The sequence below is a fragment of the Xenopus laevis genome, chromosome 6L (genome assembly GCF_017654675.1).
Source record: "Xenopus laevis strain J_2021 chromosome 6L, Xenopus_laevis_v10.1, whole genome shotgun sequence".
NCBI classification, from domain to species: domain Eukaryota; kingdom Metazoa; phylum Chordata; class Amphibia; order Anura; family Pipidae; genus Xenopus; species Xenopus laevis.
Window position 1 is genome coordinate 26,032,851 of NC_054381.1, and position 20,562 is coordinate 26,053,412.

The 20,562-nt window shown below is 40.3% G+C and overlaps 1 protein-coding gene across 2 annotated transcripts in view; it reads left to right on the forward strand.

The window, feature by feature from the left end:
* Positions 1–10,211, forward strand: part of pip4k2a.L (phosphatidylinositol-5-phosphate 4-kinase, type II, alpha L homeolog) — a 90,750-nt gene extending 80,539 nt beyond the window's left edge. For both annotated transcript variants that reach the window (XM_018267276.2, XM_018267277.2), the window contains exons 7-11: positions 274–312; positions 5,999–6,112; positions 7,241–7,484; positions 7,950–8,053; positions 9,359–10,211. In XM_018267276.2, coding sequence (XP_018122765.1) covers positions 274–312; positions 5,999–6,112; positions 7,241–7,484; positions 7,950–8,053; positions 9,359–9,439 — 582 coding nt within the window. In that variant the 3' untranslated portion in view covers positions 9,440–10,211. The remainder of the gene's footprint in view (positions 1–273; positions 313–5,998; positions 6,113–7,240; positions 7,485–7,949; positions 8,054–9,358) is intronic.
* The last annotated feature ends 10,351 nt before the right edge of the window (positions 10,212–20,562 follow it).

The window sequence follows — 20,562 nt, forward strand, 5'->3', positions numbered from 1 at the left end:
ATTTATCAACACTGGGCAAATTTGCCCATGGGCTGTTACCTATATAGCAACCAATCAGATTGCTGAATTCATTGTTCTTCTTGCAGCTGGCTTTAAAAAGCTAATCACCGATTGGTTGCTATAGGTAACAGCCAATGGGCAAATTTGCCCAGTGTTGATAAATGAGCCCCACTGGTTCTTTAAGCATCTTTGAAATTTTATTTATAAATGATTTTAGGCTTAATGATGGCATTATTGATATCATGTGGTTTATTGGAACCTTCTGTTTTCCAGGGCTCGACTGTAGCAAGAGAAGCTAGTGACAAAGAAAAGGTATTGTGCTTTTCTTTATGTTATGCAATACGTATGTATTGAAAGACCAATCGAATGGTTTTTGTAGTCGAAGTGGGCCTACTTCGAATCGTACAATTCGAACACTGCTTCGATCTACTTTGATTCGAAGTATTTTTTACTTCGACCTTCGATCTCCCAAACTCCCCCAGTTGCCTCCATACAGGTTCTAGGAGGTCCCCCATATGCTAAAACAGCACTTCGGCAGCTTTTAGGTGGCGAATGGTCGAAGTCAACGTTTTAAAGAGACAGTACTTCAAAAAAATTCGAATTTCAAAGTTTTTTCAAATTCGAATCTTAGTTGGAATATTCCCTAGTCGAAGTACCCAAAAATTACTTCGAAATTCGAAAATTCACTTAGACCTTTGATAAATCTGCCCCCAAGTGTTGCTTTTCCATAAACACAGATTCACGGCAAGTTAGTGAACATATACACATAATACACATATATGTTCTAAAGGAATAGTGACTCAGGCTATATATATATATATATATATATATATATACAGTATATATATATATATATATTGCCTCATAACAGAAACACCCCTGGTTTTCAGGGTAATATGCTGATCCACACAATTATGGCCGTAGTCTATTACGGACATAGAGTGCAAGGAAAAGGAGTCCAGAATGCTTGCTATGTAACTTCCATATCTCTATATCCCTTTATGTCACTCACATTAACAGTTTTTACCTCCAAAAATTCACTCTTTTGTTCTGATGTACTGTCTAACAATTTAAAATCTTTATTTTTGATACGTGACATTAAAAATAAGCTAAGACCTGTATAGATAGACAGACAGAAATTATATATAGATATGTAGGTAGATAGATACTGATTAAAGATGGATATTGAAAATGAATAGATACAATAGATAGATAGATAGATAGATAGATAGATAGATAGATAGATAGATAGATAGATAGATAGATTATACAGATATACTATATATATTATACAGATGTCTGCTAACCTGAATGTGTAGTGAAAATGTGGTTCTCATTTTACTTTGATTTAAAGGAGACGTAACCTCTCAAAAATATTAATGTAAAATTTCTCGGAACTGTCTTCTAAGCAGCTGTCTTTTTTATCTTTCAAGATATTAGTAGTTTATCAACTGCTAATGTAATGAATTTGATGTAACAGTGCGATCTGTTGGGCATATGGGCCACCTGGCTTGAGTCAGTTCATTTTCAGCTGACTCCAGAAAGTCTGCAAAAAAAAAGCAGCAGGTGGTGCTGTTGTATCAAATTCATTTTATCATTAAAATATTCTAATATCTTGAAAACGAAAAAAAAGTATGTCAATTGTGTATGATTTATAATTGTAAAAATACGTCTATTATAAAGTCACTAACTATTGCTGAGATGTAGAGAGTAGGGGAGGGATATATTGTGTAGTATGTACAGGCATATAACTGGGAACACAAATCAGTGTATATGGGTGGCCACTGGCACTTCAAGGAGATCCGGACCTTGTCAATTTTGGGTTGGCCAGTGACACCAGTCTATCCCAGTTTAAAAATCAGGAGGAGACATGAATGTCACATAATATCAGCTCATTGGCCATTTCCGCATACAGTTTTGAACAATCATCTGGCTAATCTAAGCAGTATAGCCATTCACAGGCATACCTTTGAGATCTGCAAGTCAAATTGAATTCTCTTTTGAGCTGGGTCTGTGGTGAGCATCTCCCCAAAACCTGGACATCCCCTTTAAGAGATTTACATTTTTTTATATAAATAAATATATAAAAAATCCAATTCCAGATGTTTTTGGTATTTTGTGTTAAAATAAATTACTTCGCATCTCCCTCAAAGCAAAATGCAAATGGAATTTGATGGCCTTTAATAATGAAAATATTAGGGTAAACAAGCTTTAAAAGGATACTGTCATGGGAAAAAATTTTTTTCAAAAAGAATCAGTTAATAGTGCTACTCCAGCAGAATTCTGCACTGAAATCCATTTCTCAAAAGAGCAAACAGATTTTTTTATATTCAATTTTGAAATCTGATATGGGGCTAGACATTTTGTCAATTTCCCAGCTGCCCCTGGTCATGTGACTTGTGCCTGCACTTTAGGAGAGAAATGCTTTCTGGCAGGCTGCTGTTTTTCCTTCTCAATGTAACTGAATCAGTCTCAGTGGGACATGGGTTTTTACTATTGAGTGTTGTTCTTAGATCTACCAGGCAGCTGTTATCTTGTGTTAGGGAGCTGTTATCTGGTTACCTTCCCATTGTTCTTTTGTTTGGCTGCTGGGGGGGAAAAGGGAGGGTGTGATATCACTCCAACTTGCAGTACAGCAGTAAAGAGTGATTGAAGTTTATCAGAGCACACGACACATGACTTGGGGCAGCTGGGAAATTGACAATATGTCTAACCCCATGTCAGGTTTCAAAATTGAATATAACACAATCTGTTTGCTCTTTTGAGAAATGGATTTCAGTGCAGAATTCTGCTGGAGCAGCACTATTAATTGATTCATTTTGAAAAAATTTTTTTTCCCATGACAGTATCCCTTTAAGGTTCCATATTCACTCTATTAGACTGGCTCCAGCACAGGTGAAACTCGCAGTCCTGCAGCACTTGAAGCAGTGCTATGATAGTCCCCTTTCTAATCCTCAATTTCTGGTACCTTGTAGTATCCTATTAATCATAGAGACCCGATATATGGCAAACAAAGATGATGGAGGTGAAAAAAACTGTCTCTACTGTAAGAAACACGATACAGTTATTGCAGTAGAAAAATGACAGGACTGTGTAGGGAACTTTCCTTGATCATGTCAGGGCTCCCAAAGTGGCACATGATTGGCTGTTAGTGCCGCAAGCTGTGAAATGATCATGTAGGTTCATCCTTTAAGTGCTCCCTTACACATGCCCGTACCCCGTGTAATTACCCAGCATGCTTCTGGACATCTTTTCAACCAGGAAACTTAATAAAATGTTGATGTCTTCCTTGGAATTGATTAATTCAGACATTTTTCAGGTTTCATTCACTGGAGGCTTTATCCAGTCACTTACAGCTTGGTTTCAAGCTCATTAAATGTGATATCTGTCAGAAGGGGAAGATTATTCAGAGGGGGTTTATTGGAGAGCTCTGAGCACTCACTGGCTTTTCTCAAGGAAAATGTTGGATGGGCTCTGGGCAAATTACAAATCACCTTTCAGCTTAGAGATGGAGGTTTTACAGAACGTAAAGTTTATTTCCTCAATTCTAACAATGAAGGAGATTCCTCCTTTATGGCAATTGAAATTTCTGTTAAAAATATTTTCCTAGCTATTTGTAGCTTAAGATGTGTCCAGTGTGCTCCCCTGAGTTGTCACCTGCCTGGTTTTACAAGGGACTGTCCAGTTCCAAACCTCCTGTCTGATTTTTAGGGTTGTCATACCTAGACAAATACCCAACCGCATGACATCATAGCCCCATTTATAACATCACTTGCCCGCCCCAACCATCACGAACTTTAGAGTCCTGACACTAACATCATCACCCATCCCCTTTGTCCCCCTTTGTCTGAGCTCTTCCCCTCTGGTGGCATAAAAGATGGGCAGGATTTTGGCAGACATGCATGACATCATAGCCCCATCTATAACATCACTTGGCCGCCCCATCCATCACCAACTTTAGAGTCCTGACACTAACATCATCACCCATCCCCTTTGTCCCCCCTTATGTCTGAGCATAAAAGATGGGCAGGATTTTGGCAGACATGCTCCTCAAGGGGTTTGGACATAGACAGAGCAGACATCACTAGAGGGGACAGCACTGCGACATCACCAAAACAGAAGCCCCTTGCAAAGTTTAAGCCTGTCAACTGAGGATTTTGTAGGCCTTAACCCACCCAACCCATGGGTTTTGGGCCAAGCTGTGCACCACTAGCAGCCAGCTTATTCTTGCTTTTAAAAAAAGCTTTTTTCAAGGCTTTGAAATAGGCTAAATCCTGGAAATAACAGTCTAAACGTGCCAATATACCAAAAAACACAAAAAAATGGAAAATTAATGTGTATTAAAAAATACTTATACTACATCTAGTATACGTAATTCTAAAACAACTGGACTTGAGTGGAAGAGTTTATGTGCCGAGGACTTCCCACACCAGTCAGTTGAACTGAAGAAGCTGCTCGGACGAGTGGTGAAACGTCTTCAATGATTACTGAGCAAGTCCAGTTGTTTTTAGAATTACTTTGAATAAAAATCTTCATAGTCATAATACAATGTGCATGTACAGAAAGAAAGTACTTCCCAATGTAGGTAAGAACCACCCAGTGCACTGTAAGGCTTGTGCTTATCTTATAACCAAGGGGATGGCATGGATAAAGTGATGTATTACATGTAATAGCTCTGCTTATCTATGGAGGGAAGAACTCCCTGTGCAGCAGTGCAGCCCAATCACATTCCCTGGCTCACTCCATCCGTTATTTCCATGTCACAACATTCCCTTGCAGGCGTCTCCTCCTTCTACACTGAAATTCAACAGTTGTCACATTCTTGCATCTGTTTTGAGTTTCTTCCCCCCCCCCCAGGAAGATTTATTGTTCATTGATAGGAAATCATCCAGGACCCTATGGCTCAGACAGATTAGCCTTCTCCAAAGTTTGATAGGGAAGCATTTAGCTCCCCGGTGGCCCTTCTTTTCGGCAGAGGTGCAATTCCAATATATAAAATGAGTGCTTATAGTTCAGCTTCTTTTCCTTTTACTGACAGTCTGGGAAGGCAGCCAGCGTATGAGGAGCATGTGGCCCAGTGGGGATTGAGAAGGGAGCAGAGGAGGAAGAAAAAAGCTGTTTGCAGACAGAGCAGATTCCACTAAGAGCGAACGTCTTACTAAACGGATAACACCATGATTCAAAGCCTTTCAAACAAGTATTTCTTATTTAGACTACCGGGTGTCATGGTGTCTGCACATGCTGCCCATATCTGCAATGATTAGGTATGTCTCTGGCTATTACAGAAGCCTGGGATGCATAGAGCAAACCAGATAAAAGGAAACATACAATATACAAGAAATAGTTTGTTTCCGTTTATATTGATTGACTGCAGAGCAGCTGGGAGAAATATCTGTCTGTACATTCTGATTCCACCTCTGCTCCTATGCGATTATAGAGCATGGGAAATGGGTGTCTCAAACACCGGCTCTTCTGGTGCCTTGAAAAACTAACAAAAGCCTCTTAACCCACAGCCGAAGCATTACATAAGACCACAACCATGAGAACATTTCATTTTATTGTTACCCTTTATTTATATAGCGACAAAATATTCGACAACTTGTTACAGAGATTATACATTGTTCACATGAATCCCTGTCACACTGGAGCTTACAATCTAAGGTCTCTATCACATTCACACTGTGGTTAATTTTATCAGGAGCCAATGAACCTACTTGTTTGATTTTGGAGTGTGGGAGGAAACCCAAGTGAACAGAGGAAGAACATTGAAACTCCTTGTAAGTAGTGGCTTGACTGGACACAAAAACCATCCACACCTATATCCTAGTTTGGGCCGGCAATAAATCCAGGTGGCAAGAGTATGCTGAAGGTTCAATAGAATTGGCTCAGGGTCTGATTCTGTGCGTAGATGTGTTCTGGGTATTTGCTGGAATTTATGCTTATCGTGACTCGCCCACCCACAATAAATAATGGCGTTTTTCTGTGTTTTTCCACAAAGGCCAAAGAGCTGCCAACCTACAAGGACAATGACTTCATTAATGACGGGCAGAAGATCTATATAGATGAAAATAATAAAAAGATGTTTCGTGAAAAACTTAAAAAAGATGTGGAGGTGGGTTCTTCTGCAATACAAGCAATGTAGTACCAATGGCTGCACATCCTGTAATCATCAGGGTCCATTGCTAACCTTAGTGCAAAGAGCACAAGCAGATGTAAATCACCATGGTTTTTACCCACAATGCAGCTGTGGGGTTAACAAATAAGGGATTGCTTTATAATTTGGATCACTGTACGTTAAGTCTGCTAAAAAAAGAAATTCAACATTAAACAAACCCAATAGAATTGTTTTACCCCCAATATTGATTCATGCAGCTTAGGAAAGTCATTGCCAGAAATAGCAGATGTGTGTCAATCAGCTTAATGAGCTCCCCAACATATCTGTTCTGAGACACAAATGAGGTTTTGGCAAGGTAGTATGGGTCAGCCGAGAAACTTTAGTTGCAAGTATACAAAGCTTCGATCCTATGTAAAAGTAGAAAGCCTTACTTTAGAATTTGGCTTAACAATGAGGGTATCCATATAGAATAAACCTCATTATTGCATTTATAATATGACATATATTAAAAACATGCTTTTTATTATATTACTTCCTATCTAGTCTGGAAAACCAGCCAAATATCTAGTGGGTAGGTTAGATTTAATATTAAAGGAGAAGGAAAGCTAACAAGGCAGCTTATTGCCAATAGATTAGACACAACAGTGCAAGCTATAAGACTATATTTATTCTGTAGAATTCTTTACCATACCTAAGTAAACAGCTCTAAAAGCTCTCTGTTTGTTTAGGATAGCAGCTGTCATATTAGCTTGTTGTGACATCACTTCCTGCCTGAGTCTCTCCTGCTCATTCATAGCTCTGAGCTCAGATTACAACAGGGAGTAGGAAAAGGGAGAGAGAGAGGATCAAACTGAGCATGCTCAATCCCTTGCCCTGGAGGTTTAAGATGAAAACAGGAAGTCTGATACAGAAGCCCATGTGTACACAATAGAAGGAAAGAAATGCTCTTTATTTTGACAGAGGACTCAGAGCAGCATTACTTTGAGGGTTTACTAGTGCATTTATATAGACCTTTCTGATAAAGCTTACTTAGTTTTAACCTTTCCTTCTGCTTTAAATACATTATAATTAAAATGATTGATACACCAAGCACTGAGAAATACAATCATTCCTTTACCTGTTCAGTTTCTAGCACAACTAAAGCTCATGGACTACAGCCTACTGGTGGGGATCCATGACGTGGAGAGAGCGGAGCAGGAGGAGGTGGATAGTGAGGACAATGATGGGGAAGAGGAAGGGGAGAGTGACGGGACATATCCAGTCGGCACACCACCAGACAGCCCAGGGAATACACTGAATAGCACACGGCCACTGGCACCTGGGGAATTCGATCCTGCGATTGATGTGTACGGAATTAAATGCCATGACAGTATGTATCTATTCCTTTCTTTTACGTGTATCTTAAAATCTGAGAGCTGTAGTGCCGACATATCAGCCAGAATTGTAATGTGTTATCACAACTAGGGTTCTGATTGGTGTAAATTAAAAAAAAGATTTGGATTTCTTAAGACTTGATTCAGTCTGAAGATTTTGTTTGTGTCCAGTAACCCATAGCAACCCATCCGAAGTATTGCAGCAGAAACGGCGGTAGAGCGGTAAATGCTGTGTGCTGATTGGTTGTTATGGGTTACCAGACCCTGAGCAAATTCTACCCCTGTTATTTCATCTGCCAATTTTTTTATTAGCAATAATATATCTTGCTCATGGCCTGCTGCCAAATTGTGTCCTCTTTAAATTAACTGCTTATTTGCCATTGCTTATTATTATGTATATGATGAGCCAGTATTTTCCGAATGAAGCTCCATGTGTTTCACTCTCCTTTGTCTGTTCACAGATGCCCCAAGGAAAGAAGTGTATTTCATGGCTATTATTGACATATTAACACACTATGATGCAAAAAAGAAAGCGGCTCATGCAGCGAAAACAGTTAAACATGGTGTAAGTAGATGATTCCCTGTCTGCTGTTGGAAACTTAAAGGGATTCTGTCATGGTTTTTATGATGTAGTTTTTATTTCTAAATTACACTGTTTAAACAGCAAATAATTCACTCTACAATATAAAATATAATTGAGCCAGCAAGTGTTGTTAGTTGTAATATTGGTGTGTAGGCGCCATCTCAGGTCATTTTGCCTGGTCATGTGCTTTCAGAAAGAGCCAGCACTTTAGGATGGAACTGCTTTCTGGCAGGCTGTTGTTTCTCCTACTGAATGTGTCGCAGTGGGATCTGGATTTTACTATTGAGTGTTGTTCTTAGATCTACCAGGGAGCTGTTCTCTTGTGTTAGGGAATTTCATTGAAAGTAAAAACATTAAATTATATAAACATTCCAGAAACAGAAAAGCATCACATTATTAACCAACATTCATTTAATGAAAGTAAGTTCCCTTATCATTAAATCCTGTTTTGTTTCTGCCTAGCACCCCTCCTTTTCACTTGGAATTTTGGGGTACTCTCCTCGCTATTCAGGCCAATCTCAATCAGTGGGGCTTGTACTATTGAGTGTTGTTCTTAGATCTACCAGGCAGCTGTTATCTTGTGTTAGGGAGCTGCTATCTGGTTACCTTCCCATTGTTCTGTTGTTTGGCTGCTGGGGGGGGGTGATATCACTCCAACTTGCAGTACTGCAGTAAAAAGTGACTGAAGTTTATCGGAGCACAAGTCACATGACTGGGGGCAGCTGGGAAACTGACACTATGTCTAGCCCCATGACAGATTTCAAAATTAAATATAAAATAATCTGTATACTCTTTTAAGAAATGGATTTCAGTGCAGAATTCTGCTGCAGCAGCACTATTAACTGATGCATTTTGGAAAAAAATTTTTTTTCCCATGACAGTATCCCTTTAAATCAGTGTATAATGGGGCAGGGCTGCTGGCTGGCACTGTAGTCCACCTTGGATTTCCCTCCATGCTGCATGAGTGGGGAAATTGCATGCCAAATCTGCAGTCTCCAACCAGAAAAAAAACTGGTGAGAAGGAAAATAAGCCGGGGGGGGGGGGGCATTGAAAAACAGTCTCTAATTTGGACTTTGAGCATCACATCAAGGATTACAGAAAACCACAGATTCCAAAAGTTGGGAGGTGAGCACTCCTAGCTGTTACCTGAGCTGACCTACCCACTTAAACAAGGGCTATGTGAATCCTTTTTCCTCAAAAATCCCAGGTGCTGCACTCTGGTACCAGGCCAATACATTGGTGCAGGTTACAATGCCCCTGTGTTAACTATATTCTCTCTCCTACAGGCTGGTGCAGAAATTTCCACTGTTAACCCAGAACAGTATTCTAAGCGTTTCTTTGACTTTATTAACAATATTCTGACGTAGCCTCACCTGCCGGCAATGGAAGGTCATAGAAGAGAGGACAGCTATGGATACAGCATGGATAGAGACCCCAACAACAGGACTTGCTGTTACTTAATGCTTCCCCTGCGGTGATCACTCCTCCACCCCTTGTAACATGACATCTTCTGGCAAAGATGGTACGCCTGGGGATCACAGTCTTCACTCGCTGCCTGGCATCGCCCTAGATATGTTTTTTTTTCTTTCTAACTCTTTTGTGTCCCCGTAAAGAAGGAAAGCTTTGACCACTCTGCAGGAATAATGCACAGATACTATTGCCAGCAAAACAAAGGAATGGACAGCTAAGGAACGGTAGAGTCAGGCTAAGCAACCTGCATGCTTTCTCTGCCCATCTGCCAGGAACGGATTAAAGCGACGTCAAGACGTAAACTGTAGATCAGTTTATTTTTATTTTAATATTATTTTTTAACTTAGTGGGGCAAGGCAGTATTCATGGAAATCACTCGAGAAGCGCTATCTTTTTATTTTTGCAAAACGTTGCTCTCAGCAGAACATATTCAGCCAACATAATGCGACGCAGTTCATTGCAGGACTTGAGATGCTGGCGAGGATCATAGACAAGTGTCACAGGCCCCAGTCGCTCCAATGCTCTTTGAGTGCCAAAGAAGCAATGCACTCTGCTTTGGCACCCAAAAAGACTCCGGTTTAAATCTGCACCTTGGAATCGGTAATGCCATAATATTTCCGCCTCTATGTCATATACTTGTCTGCCACAAAAAAAAAAATCTGCACTTCACTTTTTGATAGATTTTTATCTTAAACAGGTTGCCGTACAATGAAGTTTAATATCACGGGTAAGATCTCTTCTCGCTGACACACAGTTGTAGGCAATATTCTAAAAATCATTGGTTTAACTGCTTGACATCCTGAGACAAATGTACAACTTTTTTCACTTTCCAGTGTCCGGTCCTTGGCCCCAAACTTGCAGCCGCCCTTCATCTGCCCTTGTGCACTGCTGAGATTTGCCATTTAGAAACAGGCAGTGGCAGAACACTTCTTTGTTAAAGTAGGACAGAAAACTTCAGAAAGAGTGTTGCTGTGCCTTAAGGGTGATGGAATGCGAGATGTTGCATCAGTCATTGGAAACCTTACTCCCCACAGGCAACAAAGGGCCTAAAAACACATTGCTTTTAATTTAAATGGCTGCAGGTATGTATCAGCAGGCACAATTACACAATTTGACTGACATACCCGCAGCGATTTAAACAGGTCAATGGCAAGGTATTGTTGGATCTTTGTCTCCCCATTGGGAGAGAGGTTTCCTGGGGGTGATAAATCACACTCGTGCCATCATCCTTAATGTTGATGGGCTGCAGTGCCCAAGATTCTCCACGGGGTAAACAGAAACTTGTTTACCCCCATTATTTATTGGTGTCTGACAACAACACAACTCTTGTCTCATGGCGGCTGCTGCTGTAACCTTGGACTTGGGAGTCGGGCAAAGACCTAGTAGATTGGAGCACCAATAAACAAACGTCTCCAGCCTTTGCCCCACAGCCATGCAAGAAGAAAACCCAGTCTGGCCTGAGCAAGGATAGAATAATATCAGGATATTTTGAAAGAGGCACTGACTTATTCCTGTTATAATCCGGAATGTGTCAATGTGGCCATAAAGCATTCTGGTGCTGTAGCTGAGCAACATAACCTTGTCTTACTGAAGCAACACTGTTTAATAAAGCCTTTCCTCAGCTCCAGCAGTGCACTTAGTGCAAGAGGCTCCTCCAGTGAGGACACCCAGCTGTCTCATCTTCACTCCTGTGATCCAAACACCTAAACAGCACTATGTCTGCCCATTGGATGTTTCATTATAGTTTATTATTGGCAGCCAGACATGCTCAGTAATCTCCCTGCATTAGATAACAGCAGAAGGGCAGACATAGCTGTGGTCGGCAGCATTCTTCATTGGAAACAACCCACGCCACTGGTAAATACATCTGGGCTGCCTGGTATAGAGAATTGGGGAGCCCACGGGAGAGATTAATTAAAGGCTTGTGTGTCCTTTAACCCATTTAATGCCAGATGCACTTCTCGCCGCTAGTGAAAGGGTTCATTGCAACTGTTCTTTAAAAATAAAAAATAAATCTTTGGCAAATTACGTTTACATTGGTAAGAGAATAAGGGCATTTTTTTCATGTTCCCAGATAGTGTATCTAACTGTTCTATTCTAAAGCACAAACAAGCCCCCTCTGTTGCTATTAAAATGCATTTATATGTAAAAGGGATGCTTGGGAAGGGGAATGTTATTGGTAAAGATCAACCTAAACTATATTGCTATTTCACCAGCGATGGGCAACCTGGAGCCCTCCAGGATGTTGGTTGGTGTGTTGTAGTTTGCCAACATCTGAAGCAACTCATGCTGCCTTTGTCTGGGCCACACCTGCAACACAACAGATATCAGACACAAACCATTGTGAGCCTTTTTCTGTCACATTCTCTATTGCCCTCACAATGTACATAACACTGGCACCCCTTGATGTAAAGGAAATTATAGCTAAGGCACATGTTGCTCTTATATGAAAGAGTGATTTTGTAATAACCATTTACTTGCTCTGTGTGACAGTTAGTGGCTATGCTAGAGAAAAGAGAATTCATGGTAGGGGTTTCTGGGAGATGTTTTATTTGTAGGATATTGCGGTTTAATATCACTGTCACATGCAGACCTTTTGTAGATGCCAGTGCTCTCCAAAGTGTGTCTTAAAGGAACAGTTCAGTGTGAAAATAAAAACTGGGTAAATAGATAGGCTGTGCAAAATAAAGAATGTTTCTAATATAGTTAGTTAGCCAATAATGTAATGTATAAAGGCTGGAGTGAACAGATGTCTAATAAAACAGCCAGAATCCAACTTCCTGCTTTTCAGCTCTATAACTCTGAGTTAGTCAGCGACTGAAGGGGGGCCACATGGTACATTTCTGTTCAGTGAGTTTGCAATTGATCCTCAGCATTCAGCTCAGATTCAAAAGCAACAGATATGACCCATGTGGCCCCCCTCAAGTCTCTGATTGGTTACTGCCTGGTAGCCAGGGTAACCAGTCAGTGTAAACCAAGAGAGCTGAAAAGCAGGAAGTTGGATTCTGACTGATATGCTATACATCAAATCACTCCAGCGTTTATACATTACATTCTTGACTAACTAACTATATTAGAAACATTTTTTATTTTGCACAACCTATCTATTTACCCAGTTTTTATTTTTACACTGAACAATTCCTTTAAAACAGGGCCACCACCTATTGATAAAATGGAGACACGGTGTAATACTTACAGAGTGTACATGTAATTTGCCACCAAATGCATCAAAAGAGAATCCCAAAGTCCTTTACAGGGGACTAGAGCTGTTTGGAAAATTCAGGGAAAGTGTCTTTTCACCCTTTGATAACTATGTGCCAATATATGTTGTTTGAAATGCAATAACACAACAAAGCATCTCCCAAAATGGCTGTATCCTTATAATCACCAGGAAAATCCAACATATTTGTCTTCTCCAGGGCCCCTGGAGCAATTTAGGATACTTTCAAAAACATTAACATATTGGGCAGATGAAGGGTGGCTGCCGTTTAATAGCAAGTTTTTGGCCTTGTCCTATCCTGTCAATAGAACAAATACAAAAGAGTTGACAAGCACACACCTATGCTGCATTTTTAAGTAAGTGAAAAACATGACACCAAAGCACACTGGCATTTTCTAACACTTTGGCTCAGCTAAGAGATAGGAAGAGCATGTATAGAAAGGGTAACTAAAAGATCCAAATCTAGCATTGCGTTCAGTTCTCATTTATCCTGAACAGGAGGATAAATTCCAGGTTATAGAAGAGTAAATCCAGGTATACCTGGGTCTATTATCTATACTTGTACCTTGTAGCCTCCTGGGAAGGAAAAAGCAATGTATGCCTAAATTTTAAACTCAATGATAAAATCCCAGTAAGACTGTTCTGATATATATGAACTTACGCTGGAATTTTTACTATTACAGTGGAGGAAAAGAGAATCTGTTATCATGAAGTATTTGTTCCTTTAATTAAGACATCGGGTGACGTGGTGCTAACAGCTATTTGAGCTTTATGGATAACCAGTTCTTGGGTAGTGGATCCCATACCATTCTAAAATCACAATATATAAAATAGGAGCCGCGTTTGGACCCTTTTTTACTGCAATAGCAAAACTAAAGACATCTGTGTGTACTGGGAATAGTTTTCTGGTAGTTTAAGGAAAAGTAAAACCCCATGATACACAATAGCCTTACAATAGGAGATGGGGAATAATACAAGTCTATTTTATTATCTCTACTTGCGCCACAAACTATGTTCCAGAATTCTTTGTTCATGTAAGAGCAACGTTCCTTTAGCCATAGCCTCTACAACTGGTTCCTCAATATTCCTGATTTGCATTGTTCAGTTCAGCAATTCTGTCAGACCCACTTGCAGGCTTGTTTACATATGCATTCTGCCCATTTGTGTTTCATTTTTGAAGTAAAACGCAAACAAAAATAAATAAAAAACTAAAAGAAAACTGCAATAACTCACACATATTGGCATTTGCATTGCATCATTTATTTCTCATGGAAACAAAGTGCTCATCTGTCAGACCCATGTGACCCTGAAAATAATGGTGGTTCCATAGGCAAAGAGGGGTGGCATAGTATCCTAAGAGCACGTTCACATAGCTGCCGTGTTGCTGTCTGTGGGATGTTTAAATAACTGCTCCAGCATGTACAATGCTAAGAAAGTCACATTGAAAAGGCCATAGACGCAAAGAAACTATGATATGAAACGAAGATTTGTCCAATTTTCGGACCGTGTGTCCTGATATTTTTCATGCCATGGCGTTTGTTTAGTCAATCGGACAGGTTAAAAGATTTCTGTTGGCTTAAGATAATATCTCTGCATATATTGCCTATCTGTCGATATCATTGGGAGACTGTCACTACTATTTGTTGGACATAACTTTCATACGATTGCTGTCTGTCAATTAATGGCCCGAGCATTGTGTGATTTGTTCTCTTTACTACTTAAGGCTAAGGCCACACTAGGCGATAGCGCCGCGATTTGACTCTCGGCGACTTTTCGCAGCGACTTTTAAGCCGTAATCGCTGGGGAAACTTTTGCGCTATCGTCTATGGGGAATCGCGAAAAATCGCCAGTGTAAAAACACACGCGGCGATCTTTTCTCTACTGTCGCTCGAAATTGCCTCGCTAGGCGATTTCGAGCGACAATAGAAAAAAGATCGCCGTGTGTGTTTTTACGCTGGCGATTTTTCGCGATTCCCCATAGACGCCAGCGCAAAAGTTTCCCCAGCGATTGCGGCTTAAAAGTCGCCGCGAAAAGTCGCCGCGAGTCAAATCGCGGCGCTATCGCCTAGTGTGGCCTTAGCCTAACTAGATAATTAATCTGAATGGTTAGTTGCAGGTCGGAAGATTGGAACAGAAGTTCCTTTGTTCGATAAAGCCTAAGAATCTGCACGTATATGGCCAGCTTTATGGTGGGATTTGGGGACAAAGTCTATTTGCTGTGCTAGCTAGATACTTGTAAAAGTCTAGCAGGAAGGTCAGATAGGGGGGTGATTTATTTGTTGGTCTATATATATTATTGGAAATATGACCTAAGGGCTGATACAGCAATTTTTTCTGTAACCTTGTCAAACCTGTACAACCTCCAACAGGGTCTGGAACCCAAAAAATCTGACAACCTCAGTTTTAGTGAACACATTGTTGAATGACATAGCTATATAATAAAAGTAACTTAAAGGGATACTGTCATGGGAAAAAAAAAATTCCAAAATGAATCAGTTAATAGTGCTGCTCCAACAGAATTCTGCACTGAAATCCATTTCTCAAAAGAGCAAACAGATTTTTTTATATTCAATTTTGAAATCTGACATGGGGCTAGACATATTGTCAATTTCCCAGCTGCCCCAGGTCATGTGACTTGTGCTCTGATAAAATTCAATCACTCTTTACTGCTGTACTGCAAGTTTTAGTGATATCACCCCCTCCCTTTCCCCCCCCCCCCAGGAGCCAAACAAAAGAACAATGGGAAGGTAACCAGATAACAGCTCCCTAACACAAGATAACAGCTGCCTGGTAGATCTAAGAACAACACTCAATAGTAAAAACCCATGTCCCACTGAGACACATTCAGTTACATTGAGAAGGAAAAACAGCAGCCTGTCAGAAAGCATTTCTCTCCTAAAGTGCAGGCACAAGTCACATGACTGGGGGCAGCTGGGAAATTGACAAAATGTCTAGCCCCATGTCAGATTTCAAAATTGAATATAAAAAATATCTGTTTGCTTTTTTGAGAAATGGATTTCAGTGCAGAATTCTGCTGGAGTAGCACTATTAATTGATGCGTTTTGAAAAAAACATGGTTTCTGATGACAGGATCCCTTTAACTGTAGGGGGGAGTTAAGTCTGCCAAGTTGAAATTGGTGTCTTTAGGAAAAGTGTTTAGGAACCTAGTAACTATACATTTTCCTAACTACATGTAGCACGCATAGCAGCATAGAAACTGTCCCACTCAATACAGATCAGATAGATAAGAGATCCCGTACCCTTACAAAGTACAGCTAAATTAATTAAAAATGAAAAAGAATGGTTTGCTTAAAGGCACTCTAGGAGATGGCAATGCAGTAGTTTGGAGCTTTCTGGTTATTAAGCTTTCTATATATATATATAATAATTGATCTCGTGCCTGAACCTGAATTAAGAATTTAATTGTAAATGTGCATTTCCTTCAAGGCCAAAACCAGGGGTAGGGGACCACTGGGAGGGGAGAATACAAGGACCTTAGCTACATGGGACTTCTGCCTTCTCTAGCTCGAGTTTTGTGTGCGCACCAGGAAGCAGTGCTGTACAACACAAAAGGGGTGAGCAAGCGTGGGGGTGGTGGGTTTGGTGGTGAGCAAGCTGGCTTGTTACTAGGAATGGGGTTGGTGGTGAGCCTAATGGAAGGGATATAATGTTTATTTTTTTGGATCAGATTATTGAAAATATTTTCATTGTAAAAGACGTTTTATGGTTCTTTTGGTTTAATTTTATCAACTCCACTGGCTTTTTCCCATACATTACTATGTGCAATTTAAATCTTCAGTTCAATTGTGAGCCTTATGATATTACAGTACATTGCAAAATGCCAGTTGCTTTCCTTAATTCTCATAAGTTAATGCTGCAGTTTATATTGCCTTCTTACACTTTACTGCTGGTATAAGATCAGCCAAACCTTGGCTTGGTCCTATCAGCCTTTGATGCCAGATGTTCTCAATGCAACACCAAGCCTAGGCCCCTAGTTCAGGATTAATGAGTTAAATGGCCTTTGCTGGCCTGGGTAATGACTTCAAGTTCAGACTTAACGATGTGTCAATGAGACCTAAGTGTCTGTTGATTGAAGATCCAATTGGGAGGTCAGTTGAACTACAATGCCATCACCCACAGTGCCTTGCAAAAGTGCCCAGACCCTTGTCCAGTGCAATCATCTAAGTGAAAAACTCAGCACTGAAATTTTGGGAGATTTATGACACTGAACCTTTTTTGGAAAAGCTTTTACGAAAAACAAAACTGAAATGTGCCTATTTAAGTTTATTGGGGTATTTGCCAGCTTGGCACACCATTTGAGAGTGAATTGGTCCTGTTTCTCCAGGTTGTTCAGATTAGCTGAATAATATTTGTGCAGCTCCATTTCTAAATAGCACCATGCATTTCTCAGCTTGTTATGGCTGGGTCCTTGTTGGGCACTTCTGTGCTCCACTTTGCTTTTTTTGTTTTGGGTCATTTCTCCACCTTTCTTCTCAGTCATCAACTTCTGATATTGCTCTAAACTTTGTCCAAAAAAAACGTCTTATTTTTTCCCACATAGCAGTTGTGTCACTCTAATGAAGTTTGGTAAACTCCAGACCTGCTGTCATCAGGCTTTTAATGTCACCCTCCCATACAGGCCAGTCTTAAAGGAACAGTAACAATAAAAAATTAAAGTATTTTAAAATAATAAAAATTTAATGTACTGTTGTTCTGATCTGTAAAACTGGTGTGTTTGCTTCAGAATCTCTAAAATAGTTTTTTTTTTTATAAACAAAGTGCTGTGTAATCATGGGGGCAGCCATTCAAAGCTGAAAAAGGAGAAAAGGCACAGGATACACAGCAGATAACAGATGAGCTCTGTAGTATACAATGGGATTCTTTAGAACTTATCTACTTTGTATTCTGTGCTTGAATGGCTGCCCCCATGGCTACATAGCAACTTGTTTAACTATAGTAGTGTTTATAAGTAGTGTTTATATATGTAGCATATAAATCAGTTTTTCCAGTGCAGGGCAACACTACATTATATTGTCAATCCTTTTAAACATTTAAATGTTTTGGTGTTACTGTTCCTTTAATCGGGTTCCCCTATATGTACAGTAATATATGATGGGGCAAAGGCCGCACTGTGAAGCTGCATTCATCAGTACAATGTGGGCATTTTATTAGAATAATTAGAATATTAGAATATTAGAATTATATTTAGATTATGGCGCAATAGACAGGGAAATAAGCAAGGTCATATATTCTGTATAGTTAGAGCAGCAGTCCCTGCACTGCTCTCCTGACTGCCTGTATGTTCAAGAAAAAATCTGTGATTTTTTTTAAGCCCTCAGCCTGCCACCAAACACTTGTGGTAGGTTCTAAAAGATTTTGGAGCCATATTTAATATTCTGTATTAATAACCTGTGCTCCATCAGCAATTATTAACCTTTGCTAGAGACTGTAGTTCAACAACGCATGGTGGTCAAGATAGATACGTAGGTGAGGGCTTCAATCTGTTTTCTACTTGTCAGGGTCAAGTTGTAGTTCCTCAGCATCTGGGGACCCAGGGTTAGGAATCAGGGGGCTAATGGTTCAGCATGAAATGTGTTCACATCAGGTAGAGACAATGTGGCCCCTCCTGTCTGTGACCAGATGTGCCAGAACCATTGCTTAGTTACATGAGCAACGGGACCCCAGGGGGAGGCCAATCAGTTTCCAGACTAAACAGGTGACTTTGATCTTGCAGAAGAAAGTAAGGGGAGCTACTCATGTCCGCAGCTGCATTGCCATCACCCCACATTCAGGTCATTCACGGGGCACTAAGGCTCACATTCAATTTACTGCTACTGAAAAAACTAGGACTGTACTGAATCCAGGATTCCGCTCCAATCCTCAAAAATTATGCATTTTGTACTTTCCATAAAACAAACAGACAAAGCACAAAATCTATTAATCCTTATCTGAATGGCTTGTTTATTGTACCGGTGTTTTATTAGCCTGTTGTTATGTGCATCTGATCACAGCAACCAACCCAAGGGATAGGCCACATGGTATTCCTTCCAGTAGGCTTGCAAGATATCCAAAAGAATATTTTTCAGGCAAAGTATCCAGTAGAAGAGACGGGGACATCGGGTACTGCAGGAGAAAGATGGCAACGGTAACACTTTTTGTATGGTTGTTGAAATATTTGCCTTCCTATACTGCCTCTCTCTCCAGCTTGCAATTTAATGCTGTAAGATAACACTTGAATGCTTAAATGAGGGCGTAGAATTGAATGTTGAATGCTATTGTGGCATTGCAGGGACTGTGCCATCTTGTGCCCATTCATGCAGAAACATTCACAGTCAGGGAACGATCAGCCATGCTGCTTTATACAGGGGAACATAGTTCTAATACATTGCCGATGCCAACACATACTGGGCAAGTCTGTTTCTATCAAGATCAGAGGCTGTGAGGATGGAGCCCTGTGCCAAGTTGTGCCAGGGTACAGTACATCCAGTAAATGTGATAGGGCCTTGCTGGTGCGGGTAGAGTTCCGGTAAATTTACAAAACATTCTCCTCCTTGCAAGTCAGAACAAGCAGTCAGTACTATATGTGTCGGGAGCAGGGGATCCGAATGCCCATGGAAATATCCAAGAGCAGCTGAAAAAACACAAGCCCATAATTCCTGACATGTCAGGCCACAATCCCAGAAAAATCTACATGATTCATTCTGTTCTGCTCACTTGCACTCACACCCCCTCACCCTATATCCCATTAAATATTTTCATTCTCCACCTGCATTTGATAAGCAGCGGTAGGAAGTTTGGGTCTCCTGTCTAAGGGATTCAATGCATGGCATTCCAAACTGCACCCAACAAAGCTAATGGGAAGAGACTGTGCAGAATAGGGCACCCCAAACCATGTAAGGGGAACATCATTTAAATAAGGGTCCCTCCAGTAAAACTACAATTGCCAGACCCGATAGTCTGTGAGTAGGTGTTGAGAGTTGTAGTGCAACAAGAGGCCACACGCTGGACAACCAGACATATAATGACATATATTTGTTACACTGCCACCGCATTCTAAAATATCAGCTCTGCATGATTATCTCAATCCATTCCAATAATTATAGGACAATTCTTTCCCTGGTGCAACAGGAAATTGTGATTTCTCTCTATTACCAAAGAAAGAATAAAGTTTGCAGAGAAGTCAATGAATTCAGCCAGGAGTGTGTAAAACACTAAGTAATTACATGTTATACACTATGGCAAGAACTTGTAACAGCAGAGAGTTCATATTTGTTTATGGACTCCCTGCCTTCTGTACTTGTCTATCCCAGCATTATTGATTGACTAGTAGTTAATGACTGGGTGTTTATGGCCTGAATGCCTTATTATTAGCAAAGTTTCCTTCAGATTAAATCCAATTACAGGCTATACATTAAACTCCTTCCCTGCCATTAGTGGAACATTCAGTTCATAATTTGGATCTTCTGATGTTTTCATTTATAAAATTTGTAAGTGAATCTATACAGAGTGCAGTTCAGGGAGTCACATTTAGTTTGAATGGGAACTGACTCAGTTTGACTTTAGTACCTGTAGTGTATCTCAGTGCTATAAAACAATGCAGGTTCATGGGTTGGAAAAAAGTGAACAAGCCCACTAAACCTACAGATGAACACTCTGGAAGGTATAGTAAGGTAGAAGAAATGACAATCCAAGAGCCCATGTACTTGGAAGCACTCAAAGCAGAATCTCATGTGGCAATCAGATAAAAACCACACATGGTCACCAGTCCCTATCGTTATATTGTCCCTTTAAAGTTGGGGA